Source organism: Buteo buteo, chromosome 10 (genome assembly GCF_964188355.1).
Source record: "Buteo buteo chromosome 10, bButBut1.hap1.1, whole genome shotgun sequence".
Classification (NCBI taxonomy): Eukaryota; Metazoa; Chordata; class Aves; order Accipitriformes; family Accipitridae; genus Buteo; species Buteo buteo.
In genome coordinates, this window is record NC_134180.1 from 701,114 (window position 1) to 715,443 (window position 14,330).

Genomic DNA, 14,330 nt, shown 5'->3' on the forward strand with positions numbered 1-14,330 from the left:
AGAATGAACTCTACTCTTCATTCATCAAATCATTTGGTTTGTTGCCCCCCCTTCCCTTCCCACCCACCCACCTCTTGAAAGCCTACGATTATTCCTTGCCCTCTGGCACACCCACACAGGAGGCAGGAAGCCAGTCGCCCTTCCCAGGAAGGCTGGCTGCAGAAGAATCTGACATGCTGGTCACAAGCAGGCTCCCTCCTTCCCCAGAGCAACACCCAGGGCTTCTTGAAATAGAAAGAAAAAAAAAGGGGAGGGGGGGGCACCTGGGTGGGAAATGCAGAGAAAGTGAAGCCAGGGGCTTTGAGCCCACGCGGTGCTGACATGGAAACCCTTTCCTGGTGAAAGACACCAAAACACACACAAGAACCCTCCAAGGGAGATGGACTCCACAGGTGCTGCTCAGCTGTGGGGAGACGAGGCTGGACATGGGGACACTTCTGCAGCAACCCAGCTACCCCCTCCAAAGAGCAGAGTGCCCCACACGTCACCTCCCAGCGCTGCCCTTTTCCACCATGTTTCTCCCCGAGTTGCTCTCTCCTCTGAGCCCTACAGACATGTCACACTCTTGCATCGCTCCGCTCTACCTACAGGCATAAACCTTCCTTCCAGCCATACCCTCTTGTGGGTCCAGCTGGTATCTGTCCCAGCTGGTCCCTGTCCCAGCCCCACAGTACCAAGTCAGCCAGCTGCATGGCAGAGGGGTCAAGCGCAGCCAGCTTCACCTCCCCTGCCAAGGAAATGAGGGAAAATAAGCTGAAATGTCTTGGCTTTAGTGTTTTGGTTCTTTGCGAAACCATCTCATGCAACAGTTCAGCCAGTGAAAAGCCGATCTCTCCTCTGGGATGGGGCTGATCTTAAATGCAAACGTGTCCCATTGAAGAGACAAGGCACTAAAAAAGCAAACTACATCACCCACAGAGGCAGGTACCCAAAGCAGAGTTGTACAGACAGAGCTGCTGTCCTCATCCCAAATGTCTCTAGACACTGACACTACCGGTCAGTTCCCAGCAGATATTACCTGAGACTATTTGCCTGTGCCAGGACCTCCAGCCACCAGCTCCCAGCTCAATCCTTCTCCCCCTTCCCATATGCTGGCCCCATGCACCTAAGAGAGGCCAAATTCCCAAAGCCCTCGCAGAGGTCAGCAGCAGCAGAACGAACAGCACTTCTCCAGGGCTGACAGGCACAGGAATAGACCCCGCTGCTTCCATGCCCAGCCAAATGCATCTGTCCTGGGATGGAAGCCCTAACCTGGACACGGCAGCTTCTATCCACCAAACCCACTGACTGAGGGGAGTTCAAGGACAGAAAAAATGGGGCTGAACTGCAGCTTCTGCTTCGGTTATTGCCCAGCTTTGCCCTGGCATGAGAAGATCTAGTGTTTGGGGAAGGTCTTAAACTCCTGCTCCCCTTAAGGGGAAGGAAAGTTTACCAGGCTTCTCCTCTGCTTTCTGTGGCTCTCCCAAGAGGATCTGAAAACACTCCCTGTCCATACACAGCTGCTATTCTAACCAGAATGTTGCCACACACACGCCTGGTCTGTCCTAAATCAGCTCACTCTTGTGAACAGCACCTGGACTGCAAAGGGGACAGCAGGGGGCAAAGCTGGGGCAGCTGGGGGCAAGGAAAAGCTGGGGCACAGAGCCAACTGCAGGGCTTGAGCAGGCAGCCTGCTCCCCTGCAGCCTCAGCACTGAACCCCTGAGTCTTGCAGGCAGTGGGAGCGAACGCGTCCTCCCTCCCTCCCAGCTGTCCCACACACACCAGCCTCTCTTGTACACAAGCGCACACGTGCTTTTCCCAGGGGAGTTCACCACAGCACCTTTTCTCTGTCCCAGCTGCTCTGCCTCTGCTAAGAGGAATTCATGGGTTAAGGATGATGGTGAAGTGAGAAATAGTAACAAACGAAATCCAAATGCCTTCCTGGCAGTCCAGAATTACAGTGACAGGGACTCAAGACAGGCTCCTCAAGTCTGGCTCCAAGCAAGGTTTGGAGCTAGGTGTACTATCCGCTGGTGCTGGGCAAGGGCTGCTTTCCCCCTGGTCCCCAAGAGCATGCCCCAAACGTCTGTCCTGATCAGTCTCCTCAACAAAGGCTGGAGGGGTCTCTGCCACGCTGCTGTTTGCAACGCAGTTCTTGCCACTAGATTTTGCTTGACTGTCTGAGCCCTCGACAGCCTCAGTCTGCTCAGGAAGGGAAGGGCTGGGGACTGAGGCCCCCTCCTCCTGCAGCGGGACAAGGGGCACAGCTGGTGCCACCTCTGCAGTGGGGGGAACATCTGCTGCAGCCACCACAGATGTTGAAGTGACTTCAATGGTGATGGAGCCCATGGCTGCCTCCGGGTGGTCGCTGCTGACCCTGATGCGGGCAACCAGACTGGAGGCAGCGGCAGCATCCTGAGGGTTCCCGTTGGCCATGGCTTCATGCACCACATTTGGCTCCAGGAGGGTAGTGCTCAGGTCGGAGAGGAACGAGGCTTCTGTAACAATAGCGGCTGTCTCAGCTACCCAGTTCAGATCACTCCCAACAGAAGCCGCCGTGGCGGCAGCGATGACGCTGGAGGCCTCGCTGGGAGTCAGGGCAGCCGAGCTGCTGCTCTCCCCAGAGGGTCCGGCGGCCAGGTGGGGTCGGCGGCTCCCCACATCAACAGGGGCAGCTGTAGTGTTGTTGTTGAGGTTGTCTTGGAGTGTTGTCTGAGTCCCCTGGCCCACTTGCTGGTTCTGCAACAGCATCTCCTGGATCCTGATCTGTTGGAGAATGGCTGGCAGCTCATAGTGATGGAAGAAGTAAATCATTGAATGCTAGAGGAAGCAAAGGGAAAGGCGTCACTCATTGGGCCAGGGCTGCAAGCCCAGACATACCTTAGAAAACCATGCTTTCCTCTCGCTGTAAAGACAGTGACTGGAGAATTCGGCTGCTCTGATAGCCAAGAGGTTATCTGAAATTTTGGGAAGATTTATCCCTTCTACTATGATTCCTGAAAGCTGCTTTTATAGTTTCTCTCTGAAGACAGGCAATGGAGTACAACTGTGCATCCCTTTTAACAGCCGAGAACAAGAAGGGTAAAAGCATTTCTCTGTCCCATCCTCAGTTCCCTGTCTCCATCCTGCAGCAGAGAAAAGGGGGCAGGTCAACAGCCAGAGACACACAAAAGGTTTGCTTGAACCAGGATATTGGAGACATCGATTTGGAGCTGGTCTTGCCAGCATCTTCACTGCACAGACCTGACTGCCTCCTCAGCCTCTGCATGGGAGATCCTCAGTAGGATTTCTTCCAGAAAGAAGGGATAGAAATCCTTCCCTAACACTTTCCAAAACTCACTTGACATCAGCCTATTGAGAGTCATGCGGCTGGATTTGAGCCAGTGACCAAAAAGTCCTGCTGTTCTATAGCCTCCTTCTGCTGTTCCATTTCCAGACCAGGGATTATTTCAATCTCTTTTATAAATAAAGATTGCTACTCAAACTCAGCTTGACAAGAAGTTTGATAAAGCCCAAACTGCGGTTGACTTCCTTCACTTTTTAACAGCACAGCCAGTGTGAGCAATCAGCAATGTAACAGTTTAAACTGCAGGCAGCCAGACCCCTCTGGGACATGTGGAGCAACGAGGACCGAATTCACACAATGGCACTTGCCTTCATGCGGCTGGTTGCACAAACATGCAGCCAAAGTGGCAGCTACTCACCTGGATGAAGAGCCACGAGGTGACGAGAGCCAGGCTGCTGTACTGCCCATTGAATCGATAGTGGTAAGCATAGAAAGCGAAGTGGTACAGATAGAAGAACCTGGACAGAAAAGCAACAAATATCAGGATACGTCAATGGACAGGACAAACGTGAGTTTCTTTCTACTCCTAAGTCTGTTGTGAGCTGAGGCACTTTGCACAGGGTGGTGCAGACTCCCATTAACAGGTAATTAGAATTGCCTCCCTAAGAACAGATCTTCAACAGGGCAAAGGGCGGGCAGAGGATTGAGGTGATTCTTGAGATCCAGGCACAAAACCCAGAGTGGAAGAGATTGCACATTGGACCCTATGACACGCAGGGCAGCTCCCAAGGAGACATAAAGAAGCTCTCAAGAGCTGAAGCCCTCCTGCCTGGGAAGGCCAGAAGGGATCTGAAGCACCCTTCTCCCACCAGAGAACAGGACATGCAGTGAGAACGCACAATATGGGAACGCGGTCCCAGTCAGCTCCTACCTGAGCCAATGCCTCTTGCTTGTATTGGTGTGGCAACAGATAGCATCGTATTGGTCAGCCAGCCATACAATAAGGATGATGTAAAACGCAGTTGTGGTGTCATTGAAGAACTCTGACATAATGGCCTCCATACCTACAGGACAGAGGGTGTCTGACATCAGCATGCTGCAGGGCACAGACAACAGTTCAGCAAAGGGCTTCCCAAAGGGGCACATGAAGGAATCCTCTGTCATTTCAGAGCTGGGGCTGTATGACTGTACAGCAAAGACCACAGCAGGATAAATTAGCTCTGTTTAAAGCAGCAGCTAAAGGCAAACATGTTTCGCTGCTGACTGCAGTCACTGCACGGGGCAAAGGATCAGCTGGCTCTGGACAGTGCAGAGTTTGGGTTGGGTTGCTTGTTTTTTTAAATTCAAATTGTGCTAATGCAACATGGTCACAGGAAATATGAATCTGAAATGAACTAAAGTGACAGACAAAGCTTCAGTTTATGTGATTTCCAAATGAACTGCTTTTCCAGGGGACCCAGAAGGACAATGCAGCTCACTATGCCATCAAATTCCAGAGCCTTCCACCTTGTGATGAGCAGACACACTAACCACCTGCCATGGCCAGGTCAGAACAGGGAATTATACTTTCTACAGATCCCAAAGGGACTTGCTGCACATACACAAGAACTGAGCTAACATCCTTACCGACTAGAGCCAGTATGACAGTGAGAAGGGGAGCTGCAGGGAACGCAATTGTCATGTTCATTTCCAGCATCTGTAACAGGTCAACTGCAAGAAGGAAAACATACTATAACAGAAAGTGAATGTGGGGCCACAGAACCCTCCAGCCCCACATTACTCCCCATTCAGAGCTCTGCAACATGAAGTCCACTGTCCCAAGTCCACCATCCCTGATACTTGTCAAGAGACGGAACAGCTCTCCCAAGCACGGCGACGGGGGCACAGGGGGACGTACTCCCTGTGCAGTTACATGCAGGACCCTTCTAAACAACAATAGTCAAGAGTATATATACGATACACTGTGCTGGAGCAGGCAGAGTGTCCATTACACCCTAAATCCCTTAGAAAATCCTTACCAATGAAGACAAAGATCTGATGGTGTGAGTAGCGCAACAGCATCGAAACGGACAGAGTCTGAAATATGAGAACAGAAGCCAGCATTAGAGCCACACAGGTCCAGGGAGTCACTTTCAGCATCACACTACGGCAGAGGCCCAGACAGGCAAGCTTGGACTTGCAATGTTGCACAGTGTGCTGTGCATATCCCACATTTGTTAGCTTGAACTCTGCAGACCGATTTCCCAAAGAGTAATTAGGACTTCACAGACATCAATTAATCTTTGTATTACTGCAGTGAAATAGACAGTAATTTGTTTGTAAAGAGACCGATTCTGAATATTTGAGCAGGGGCCAAACCAAACCACAGAGGCAGAGCTGGAACTCGGGTTTCTTCCCATCCCATCCCAGCAACTCATAATGCCTCTCTGACACCAGTCACCCAGCACTTATTTCCTCCTCACTGGCCACAATATGATTGTACAAGGAGCTGCATCAGTGGATGGTCAGACACAAAGTGAAATAGTCACCCAAGACTATGAACCCAGGCTTAGTTATCACTTGGGATCTTGTCTTGCTTATCTGTAATCACCTCATCTCACACAATCACAGGAGACTCAATTCTATCTTGGTCGCTCCTGGCAAGTTAGTTAGGCCTGTTCTTAAAAGTCTCAAAGGACAAACTTCTGCACCCTGTGCCTTGGCAGCCTGAGTATTTTAACTACAGTTACAGATTCTCTAACATGAATCTCCCCTTTAACAACAAAACCATTACTTCATTCTATTTCAGCTCCTCTGTTTCACTGTTAGGACTTTAAGAACCCACATTAAGAAAAATAAAAGAGTAGAACCTCGCACTCCATAAGCTTAGCTTTAAAAGCAGATGAGAGCTCTTACATCAAACACATGCTGACCAGTGCCAGGCTCAAGAGTCCAGGCAATGCCCAGCTCCTATCAACTTACAAATATGACCATGATGACAAATGCTGCCAGATACGAAGTTCTAGCCATCCACATGCTGACAAAGCGATAGTGCTCCCCAGACACCACATTGCGAAGGAAACCTGGAGGAAAAAAAGCAAACACACAAGCTCAGTGCGATTAACCCACAAACTAAGAACAAACTTCCAGTGCCTTCTAAAGGAATAGGATTTAAAGCAAATCTATGGCAACACCACCTCACAGCAGCACTCTTATTGTTATGCAGTGCAATAAGGCAGTAGGAAATCACGTTTGCAGACACCTCTCCCCTCCTGCTTCTTTCATTTTGTCCTTGACAATAACATCTCTACATAACACAGGGAACTGTTCCCTGCATTAGAGATTAATCAATAGTCAGAAGATGATATTCATGCATCCACAGAAAAAACATCGACTGCTCTGCACAGCTGCTGAAAGCAATTCTTCCAAGCCTTACCTTTGTTTTCTTCATTTTCAGCTAAAGCTTTGACGCTTGACATCAGGATGTCATCATAACCCAGGAACTCATCCAGCAATAGGCGACTGAACCTGTCCCCAAAGCACTGATCCCTGGTAGGATCTAGAGAGAAGACAAAAAAACCCATTGGGACTGTTGATACCTTAAGCCACAGAGGTGGCAAGGCAAGCACACAATCTTCTCATCACTCGAAAGGACACATTTGCCAGCAGACCTGCATCTGCACTCGAGATTAAATTGGACAGGACTAGGAGGGAAAATGTCACACCCTGACAAATATAGCCATGCTGTCAAAATGCTAATGTCAATCAGGCCTTAAGAATAACATCAGGGCTGTCATACTCTCTGCTGGCACAGACACAAAGGGAATTTGTGTTCTAGGCTTGGACTATCTCCCCAGGCTCATCCCAACTAATGGTCCAGAGAAACAAGTTCTGGTAAGACTCAGAGGGCCAGGCCGAGACTCTTTAGCTATCAGCTGGCCTCAGCATGACACTGCTGGGGTCCACCATCTCCATCCATCCTCCTCCAGCAGAGGACACGCCAATACCTCCCTATAGCTCTGGGCACTAATGAAGGCTGTTCAATTCCATCTCAGGAAGCTGGTGCTGCATTCTACTCTACAATCACTGATCAGCTTGTAAAAATGGCCCAAATCTAAACAAAACAGGAAGCATGAACACAAATAATTTTGCAGTAAATTACTATGATACTTATGAAGGAATTTGCCTAGCTGAATTGGAAAACCCAAGTCAGTAAATAGATACTTAGCATGGAAACTGCCTATACCTATACTGGACAGGTACCGGACAATTACCTATACAGGACAACTGCTTAATACTCCAGTCCAGCTGTACTTCAGTTTGATTAGGAGTAAGTAATAAAATCTAGTCTGATTGCCGCACTAACAGCTTGTTACAGATCAATTAACTTCACAGGCATAAGAAGGTTTGAGACCATATTCCTGACTCGGACAGGTTTTAATGGAGCAAATGCCAGGAGAAGAGAACGCTGTTCCAGGAAAACAGACTGCTGGTGCTAAGAGGCACAGAAGTACGCTGAAACAGCGCTAAGCAGATCTGCTCAGTATCGTCCCTGACATATGCACAATTGCTCTCGCCGCTGGGCTCTAACATTGCACTGCTGCTGCTCCACACTGAGCCTAGATCTTCAGTACCATGAGGCTCTTCCTTCCTCAGTGAGAAAACTGTGCAGGACGTAACATCAAGGCTCACTGAAACAGGCTCCACCATTTCAGACTACTCCTCTTGGAAAGGTATGACCTACTAAAGCAATAAAGACTCCATAAAGAAGCTCTCCTACGTGGAAAATGAGCGCCATCCACTGTCATAAATAGTTTCCACAAGACTAAAGAGGAAACAACGCGTAGGTGTCTCTGCAGAGCACTTACCCACCCCTGCACCAGAGTGGGCTGGCTCCCTCACTCACCCAAAGTCACCACCATGACCGGGATGCTGAGTCGCTGCCGAGTGCTCTGGGACAGGCGCAAAAACCCGTACTCCAACGAGTACTCCACAATGTACTCTTCCTGCGGCCACACTGCAAAAGAGGGTGGGAAGGGAGACTCAACAGCAGGGTTTGCAAACAACTGCCAAAAAGAAATAGCACCTCTGGATTCCCTCCCTCCCTCCCACCATATTCTTGAAAAGAGAATCAGTTGCAAACACAGTCTCCAAGCTTCCTTCAACCAATTAAAAACAAATCAATACAAATTCTTTGAAATTGCAGCCCATTCCCTTGACATCAGTCCTTAATGTGAAACTTCTGGGCAAGCTTCAGGGCAGCAGTTCCCAGGTCTGTCAAGCATTGTCCAGAATCTGCCCACATCTTTGCCTGGCAAGCCCTAGACCACTCATTCTTGCTCTGTTCAATTTCTGCTTTTTATGTTGTTTAGGAAACAGAAGGAAAATATACTTTACACCTGCTGAACACCAAGTAAACACTCCATAGGGCACCAACACTGCACTTCTCAGGAGACAGAGGCCACTGCTGCAATTACAAATCTCGAAAATAAAAGGCAAGAGCAATTACGGCTTCCTAAAAAAAATGGTGGTGCCTGAAGTTGCCTTGATTTATTTTCTTTTTAAAGAAAGGTTCAAAATAGATGCTTTTTGCTACATCACCTCTGAAAGGACAAAACCTCCTGCTAAGTTGAAGCCAAGCAATTTAATCCCTGATCTTTCAAACTGTCACAGCATATCTTGCAAGAGGCGAGGGAAGGTAGCTGTCAGGCATCGCACAACGCCACAGCAAAAAAGTTAAAAGGATACAATAACTTAAAAGAAATGTACCTGCCTCTTCTGACTTACAATGACACATCACTGACAGAAATGCCCACTTTACTTCCCCACCTCTGATCCCCCTTCTTGGACAGCAAACACAGGCTGGTGTGTTTGTTTCATCTTTTGTTTCCATTATAAAACAGTTTTAAGCTCAAATGGAAATAAAGTGTTTAAATAACAATAAAAGAATTACTTCCTCTGTATCGTAAAATATTTTTCCATGGTAAAATGGAATAAAAAATGGTAAAAAAAAATTTCTGTCTAAACATCAAATTTGGTGTACTTATAGCACAAGAAACCTGGAAGAAAAAAAACCAAACAAACAAACAGGTATTTTGGGGATTTGGGACCCATCTGAATAGATGAATTTTTTAACTACCTTGGGAAGCAGCACAATTCTGTCTCCTACCACATTGCTGGATCATTTCCAACCAGGCGTTCAGCAAATCAAGGCACAGCCCATCAGTGCACACAGCACTGTACAACGTGACTCTCTTACAGAACTTAGGCAACTAATAATAAAGGTATTGCACCAAAAGTATTTACTGCTCTCTAGTCTTAGGCGACTTAATGATCTTAAATTCAGCACTAATGAGTTCTGGATCAGCACCAAGCAAGACCACTGCAAGACGAATGGAACAGTGCCATTGCAATGTCCAGTCTCACAATCCTCCACAGCCACAACATCCAGTACTTCTGAGGAGCAAAGAATTCCAGTCTTTCCAGGGACAAAAGCATAGGTGAAAAAGACAAATGAAATAAGAACTCAATTGCCATGTTTCTATTTTAACATAAATGTATTTTAATAGCTTTCCTCCCCTAACCTCTAGAAACAGAAGTCTTCCAACACCGGAATTCTGTTTTAAATAATACAAAGCCACTAAATCTCCCTCTAGAGTTTATGAGACATTAGCAGCTTAAGTTGTGCTGGAACAAGGGGAGGGATAAAGCAGGATGATATCCTGAACTATGCAGAACAGCAATGCTGTATCTCGCAATCCACTAAAACTTGCTCGGTGGCTTTCAGGATTAATTAGCTGTTCCAAGTACTGGTGTTGACTCAGGGACCCAAAATACAGCCCAAACCCTGGTAATACAAGGAGGAACATGTGCTGTCAGTGGGATCCCTGTGGATCTCAAGAGGATGGTGAACTGCTCAGAAGAGGGAGGTTCACATTCATCTGCAATATCTGGCACTGATCACTGCAGAAATACAATGCCAGACCAAGAGGCTTCAGCAAATTTTATAGCCCAGATGACCCCCGACTCCCAGCCTCCCTCCAGCCAAAGGAAAAATCTTGTTGTGGATCTACCGTTAGTATGGACAAGATCAACCACAGGTGAATGCATCAGGGAAGACATTTAAGGTTACTATGCATGTGCCCAGAGAAGCCAGAAGGAATGAGATGTGCAGGGAAGATTCACAGGGCAGGGGAAGGAGAGAGCACAGATAGCAGCGTAAGTTGTCTTTACCTGCTCTGGCTAGCATCTCAAACTCGGACACAGTCTCTCTCAGAGGCTGCATACCTTTAGTGGCTGCTTCACTAAACGAGAACTCCTGGCTTTCGTTGTGGGTCAGTGCCTCGGTGCTGCTCACCCGGGATGGCTTGAGGAACACCTTGGGCTCGATATCCAGCTCAAACTGTTGGAAAACCATGGCAGGGAAAGTCACGTTAGTGGTCACTTCAGCTCCCAAACTCTGTGCTCCCTCTGTGCCCCCAGCAAAGGCCTCTACCACCAAAAGGAGGACAAAAGAGGCCACTTTCTCAGGCTTTACTTTCTATCTTAAACCATCAGAGGCTAACGTGGAGATTCAGGAAAAGCCAAGGAACACGCTGTTTCCAGGTGACCGAGAGATCACAAAGGGACTGTGGCATACTTAAGATGACTGCACTAACAAACTATTTCTCCCCAAACCAACAACCAATTCTTTCTGTGTACACAGGGAATGCATCTTTACCTTGATAGAGCTGTTTTCAAACATATCCACAGTCATTTCCTCCTCTTCCTCCTCCTCTTCCTCAGCTGTGGATTCAACTACCATTCCTGGGAACTTCTCAACACCACAGAATTGCAGGAAGATGGGGGCTCGGCTCGAGTTGCGCTGTATTTCCACCCGCAAGATGCCATCGCGTGGCCATTTATCTCGCACGTGCTCCAAGCAGTTAATAGGCGAGCGGGAGAAGGCGATGTGAATGTAAGCCAGGATGAAGAGCACAAAGAGGGCCTACACACAGCAAGAAACACAGCAGAGACCATCAGCCCAACCAACCTTGGCCTGTTTACAGGACCCCCAGTTTTAACCATCTCTACTTTGCCCATAAAGACACCAGATTAATTTGGACAAATGGATTTGCAAGTGGCCAAGAGCTTGCTTTCCAACCCCTGTGGTCTCTGCATCAACAACAAAGCAGCCCAGAATCAGGCAATTTCAGCACTAGTGTTTCAACAGGGGAACACACCAAAGACAGCAGCAAGAACAATGTCCTTGTGTTCACAAGACCAGCGCTGCCACCGATACCTGTGCAGTACACGTGTCCTGCTGAAAGCACAGGTCACCTGCACAGGCCCCAGTGTCGTGTAAGGTCCTGCAAAAGTCCCCCAAATGACTGCACTGCAGGCAAACTGACCAAACACAGCACCAACATGTGATGAGGCTCCAAAGCATATTGAAAGAAACAGAAACGCGTCTGTGGCTTTCAACCATTCCCTCCTCAGCACAAAATGTTTCCTGTTGAAGCCCGGAAAAGACTGCCCAACTTTACGAAGGCAGAATAAAGCAAACCTCAACAAAAGATAACCCACCACAAGAGCAGGACAACCCAAACCCACAGCAGAACTGCCAGCTCCACATTCAGATCCACCGCTCGCTGCTGCGAGGTACAGACTCTGCCATGGCAGAGGTCGAGCTGGCCTGCCGGGACTGGGCTTGTGAAGCATCACCACACCCCAGCCCTGGCTCACTCCAAGAACAGCTATAAAGCCACAGCAAAACAAAGTGGACTAATAAAATTTGTTCCCTATAGCAAAGATAGTAAATCTAGCAGGATGTTACCCAACACTGTTCACAGCTGAAAGCTCCGAGAAACGATGGTACAGTAAGCGGTACAACTGTGTTTCAAAGGCTCACTTTCCAACTGCATTAAGATGCTCATTCCTAATTAAACTAGCTGTCCTTGCTACGTATCGTTCTTGACCTATTTGCTATGAATAAACAGACTGGTAAACATCACATCTGCAGAGGAGCTGCATAGGAAGACGCTAGAGAAGGTAAATCAGCAATACCTCCTTCGTCACAGAAGGAGTCACAACGAAGCCAGCAGAACCACAAGCAGTTTCAGGGCTCTGTGAACAGCGGTGCGCAGGACCATGGTCTGTGGCTTCACCTCCTACCAGTACCCTGCGCACAGAGCCAAGACCAGGCTGTAGTCTGGCTGACTCCTAACCCTGCTGGCGGGAGCAGGCTGTTCTCTGCAGATGCCCTGTGAATAGTCTTACTTCCTCAGGAGTGCTTTGATCAAAAGCAGACAGCAGCAAGAACTGCTACCAGACAGACTGCTCGCTCTGCCTGACAGCCTCACCGTTAGCACCATCCCCATTGCAGTCTCCCTCTCTGCCTGAATCCAGTTATACAACCAGGGAAAAAAGGAGAGAGATGTTAAAACCTTGAACATTTCTTGGGAGGGGAGAAAATGTATCTGTGCAGTATGAGACAAGCTGTCCTAAATGTTTTCTTGCTTTATGCGGCTGAGTTTGAGAAACTCAGAGCAGAAGCATGCTGTTGACACCTGGCAAGCTCCTCTCCCCACTTCCCCTTGCTCTAATTTCCCAGACTGGTGCTGGCGAGAAGTGTCAGTGTGTGCTCTGGAAACCACGGTGCAGGATTAAACCTACGGGCAACTGACAGGCCCCTCTGTGGGTCTCCAGTCCTGCACCCGCATCAACAAGAAAGTGAGCAGTTTTTACCCTGTTACGCAGAGATGTGATACTGCAGCAGCACAGCTGAGGGTGCTGACTGCTAAAAAGTAGTAAGGTTAAAATGGGGTTATGCATTAATTGCTTCTAGAAAAGACAAGGCTCCAACAAAACACTAACAACCAAATATCTCACATATGCAATACATCCAAAAAGAGTGATTGCTTGGAAAGAGAAATAGAAATCTTTCATGCCCGCATCCCTGGACCTGACCCACACCAGCCTCGCTGCCCATCAAGCTGGCTCAGCGATTTCTTTTTTATTTCCAGATGTGGTACCAGAGCTCTGGTGGTGTGGGGACCTCCACAGATCATTACGACTATTCACATCTTTCTCACAGAAGAGCGGCCCACGGGAGCTCAGTGGGCAGCTTGGGGTAGGTGGCCCAAACACAGGCTGTAACCTCTAGCAGAGCCAAGCTTTTTTACGTTTATAAGCAAATTTATGCCTTAGTGCCCGACTGCAGGCTAGCAAGAGGAATGTCCACTCCTCCCCGTAAAGCCGCCCCTCACCTTGAGGAGGACAAAGAACTCGAAGACGCGTCGGAAGGAGGGTGGGAAGAGGCGAGCGTAGGTCACTGCCATCTTGAAGAAGAGCGCGTGGAAGAGGCGATCGCGCACATTGATCAAGGGGTTCTGGTTGAGGTTGGGGTTGCGGACGCCCCGGTTGTTCCCCCCGGCAGCCCCGCCGCCCCCGTTGTTGTTGGCCGGGTGGTGGTTGTTGGCGTTCGGCTGGTTCTCGGACATCCTGACGCCTGCGGCCGGGAGCCAAAAGGCGCTGGCGGCGCTGACCTGGGCCGGAGGGGACCTCGGGGTGAGAGTCAAGCGTTGCCTCGGCGGGGCCGGGAGCCGCTCGGTGCGGAGCGCCGGGCGGGCGCTGCCCCTGTCCCGCTCGCCTCAGGGGTCGCCGGCCCGGCCCGGTCCGACCTCCTGCGCGCAGACGCCTCCCGAGCGGAGGCCGGCTCAGGCCTGGCGGGGCCCAGGCCAGGCTCCGGGTCTCAGCGGGCCGCTGCCTCGGCGGGGCCCGGGAGCGGCGCGGCCCGAGCAGGCCCAGCGGGGACGCGGCTCCTGGGCCGGCCCCGAGGCCATGGGGGGAGTTCCGTCACCGGCGCGGCGCGGCCCGGAGCGCGGCGGGCGCCTCGGCTCTCCTGGCGCAGTGCGGTGCGGAGCGGCCCGGTCCCCTCTTCTCAGCGCCCAGCCGCCATCTTCCTCCACCGGCACCGAGGACGGCAGCAACGCGCCTGCGCGAACGCCACCGGGGAACTCTGGGACGGTGGAGGACAAGGGCTAGTCCCCGCCCCGCGATGCAAAGTAGGCGCTCTCCCGCCATGCACCGCGCGCGGCCGGCGG

At 49.9% G+C, this 14,330-nt stretch overlaps 1 protein-coding gene across 2 annotated transcripts; it reads right to left on the reverse strand.

Annotated features, from left to right (window-relative positions):
* Positions 1–592: 592 nt before the first annotated feature.
* Positions 593–14,197, reverse strand: TMEM259 (transmembrane protein 259). 2 transcript variants are annotated; one of them, XM_075037744.1, is made up of 11 exons: positions 13,494–14,197; positions 10,967–11,233; positions 10,534–10,648; positions 8,153–8,263; positions 6,683–6,805; positions 6,229–6,329; positions 5,286–5,343; positions 4,894–4,977; positions 4,199–4,331; positions 3,686–3,785; positions 593–2,801 (listed from the first exon to the last, which is right to left on the reverse strand). In XM_075037744.1, the coding sequence occupies exons 1-11, from the start codon at positions 13,725–13,727 to the stop codon at positions 1,953–1,955; spliced, it is 2,175 nt and encodes a 724-aa protein (XP_074893845.1). In that variant the 5' UTR covers positions 13,728–14,197; the 3' UTR covers positions 593–1,952. The 2 variants fall into 2 exon arrangements, with proteins under 2 accessions (XP_074893845.1, XP_074893844.1); XM_075037743.1 differs by having other exon boundaries at positions 10,480–10,648.
* Between the last annotated feature and the right edge of the window lie 133 nt (positions 14,198–14,330).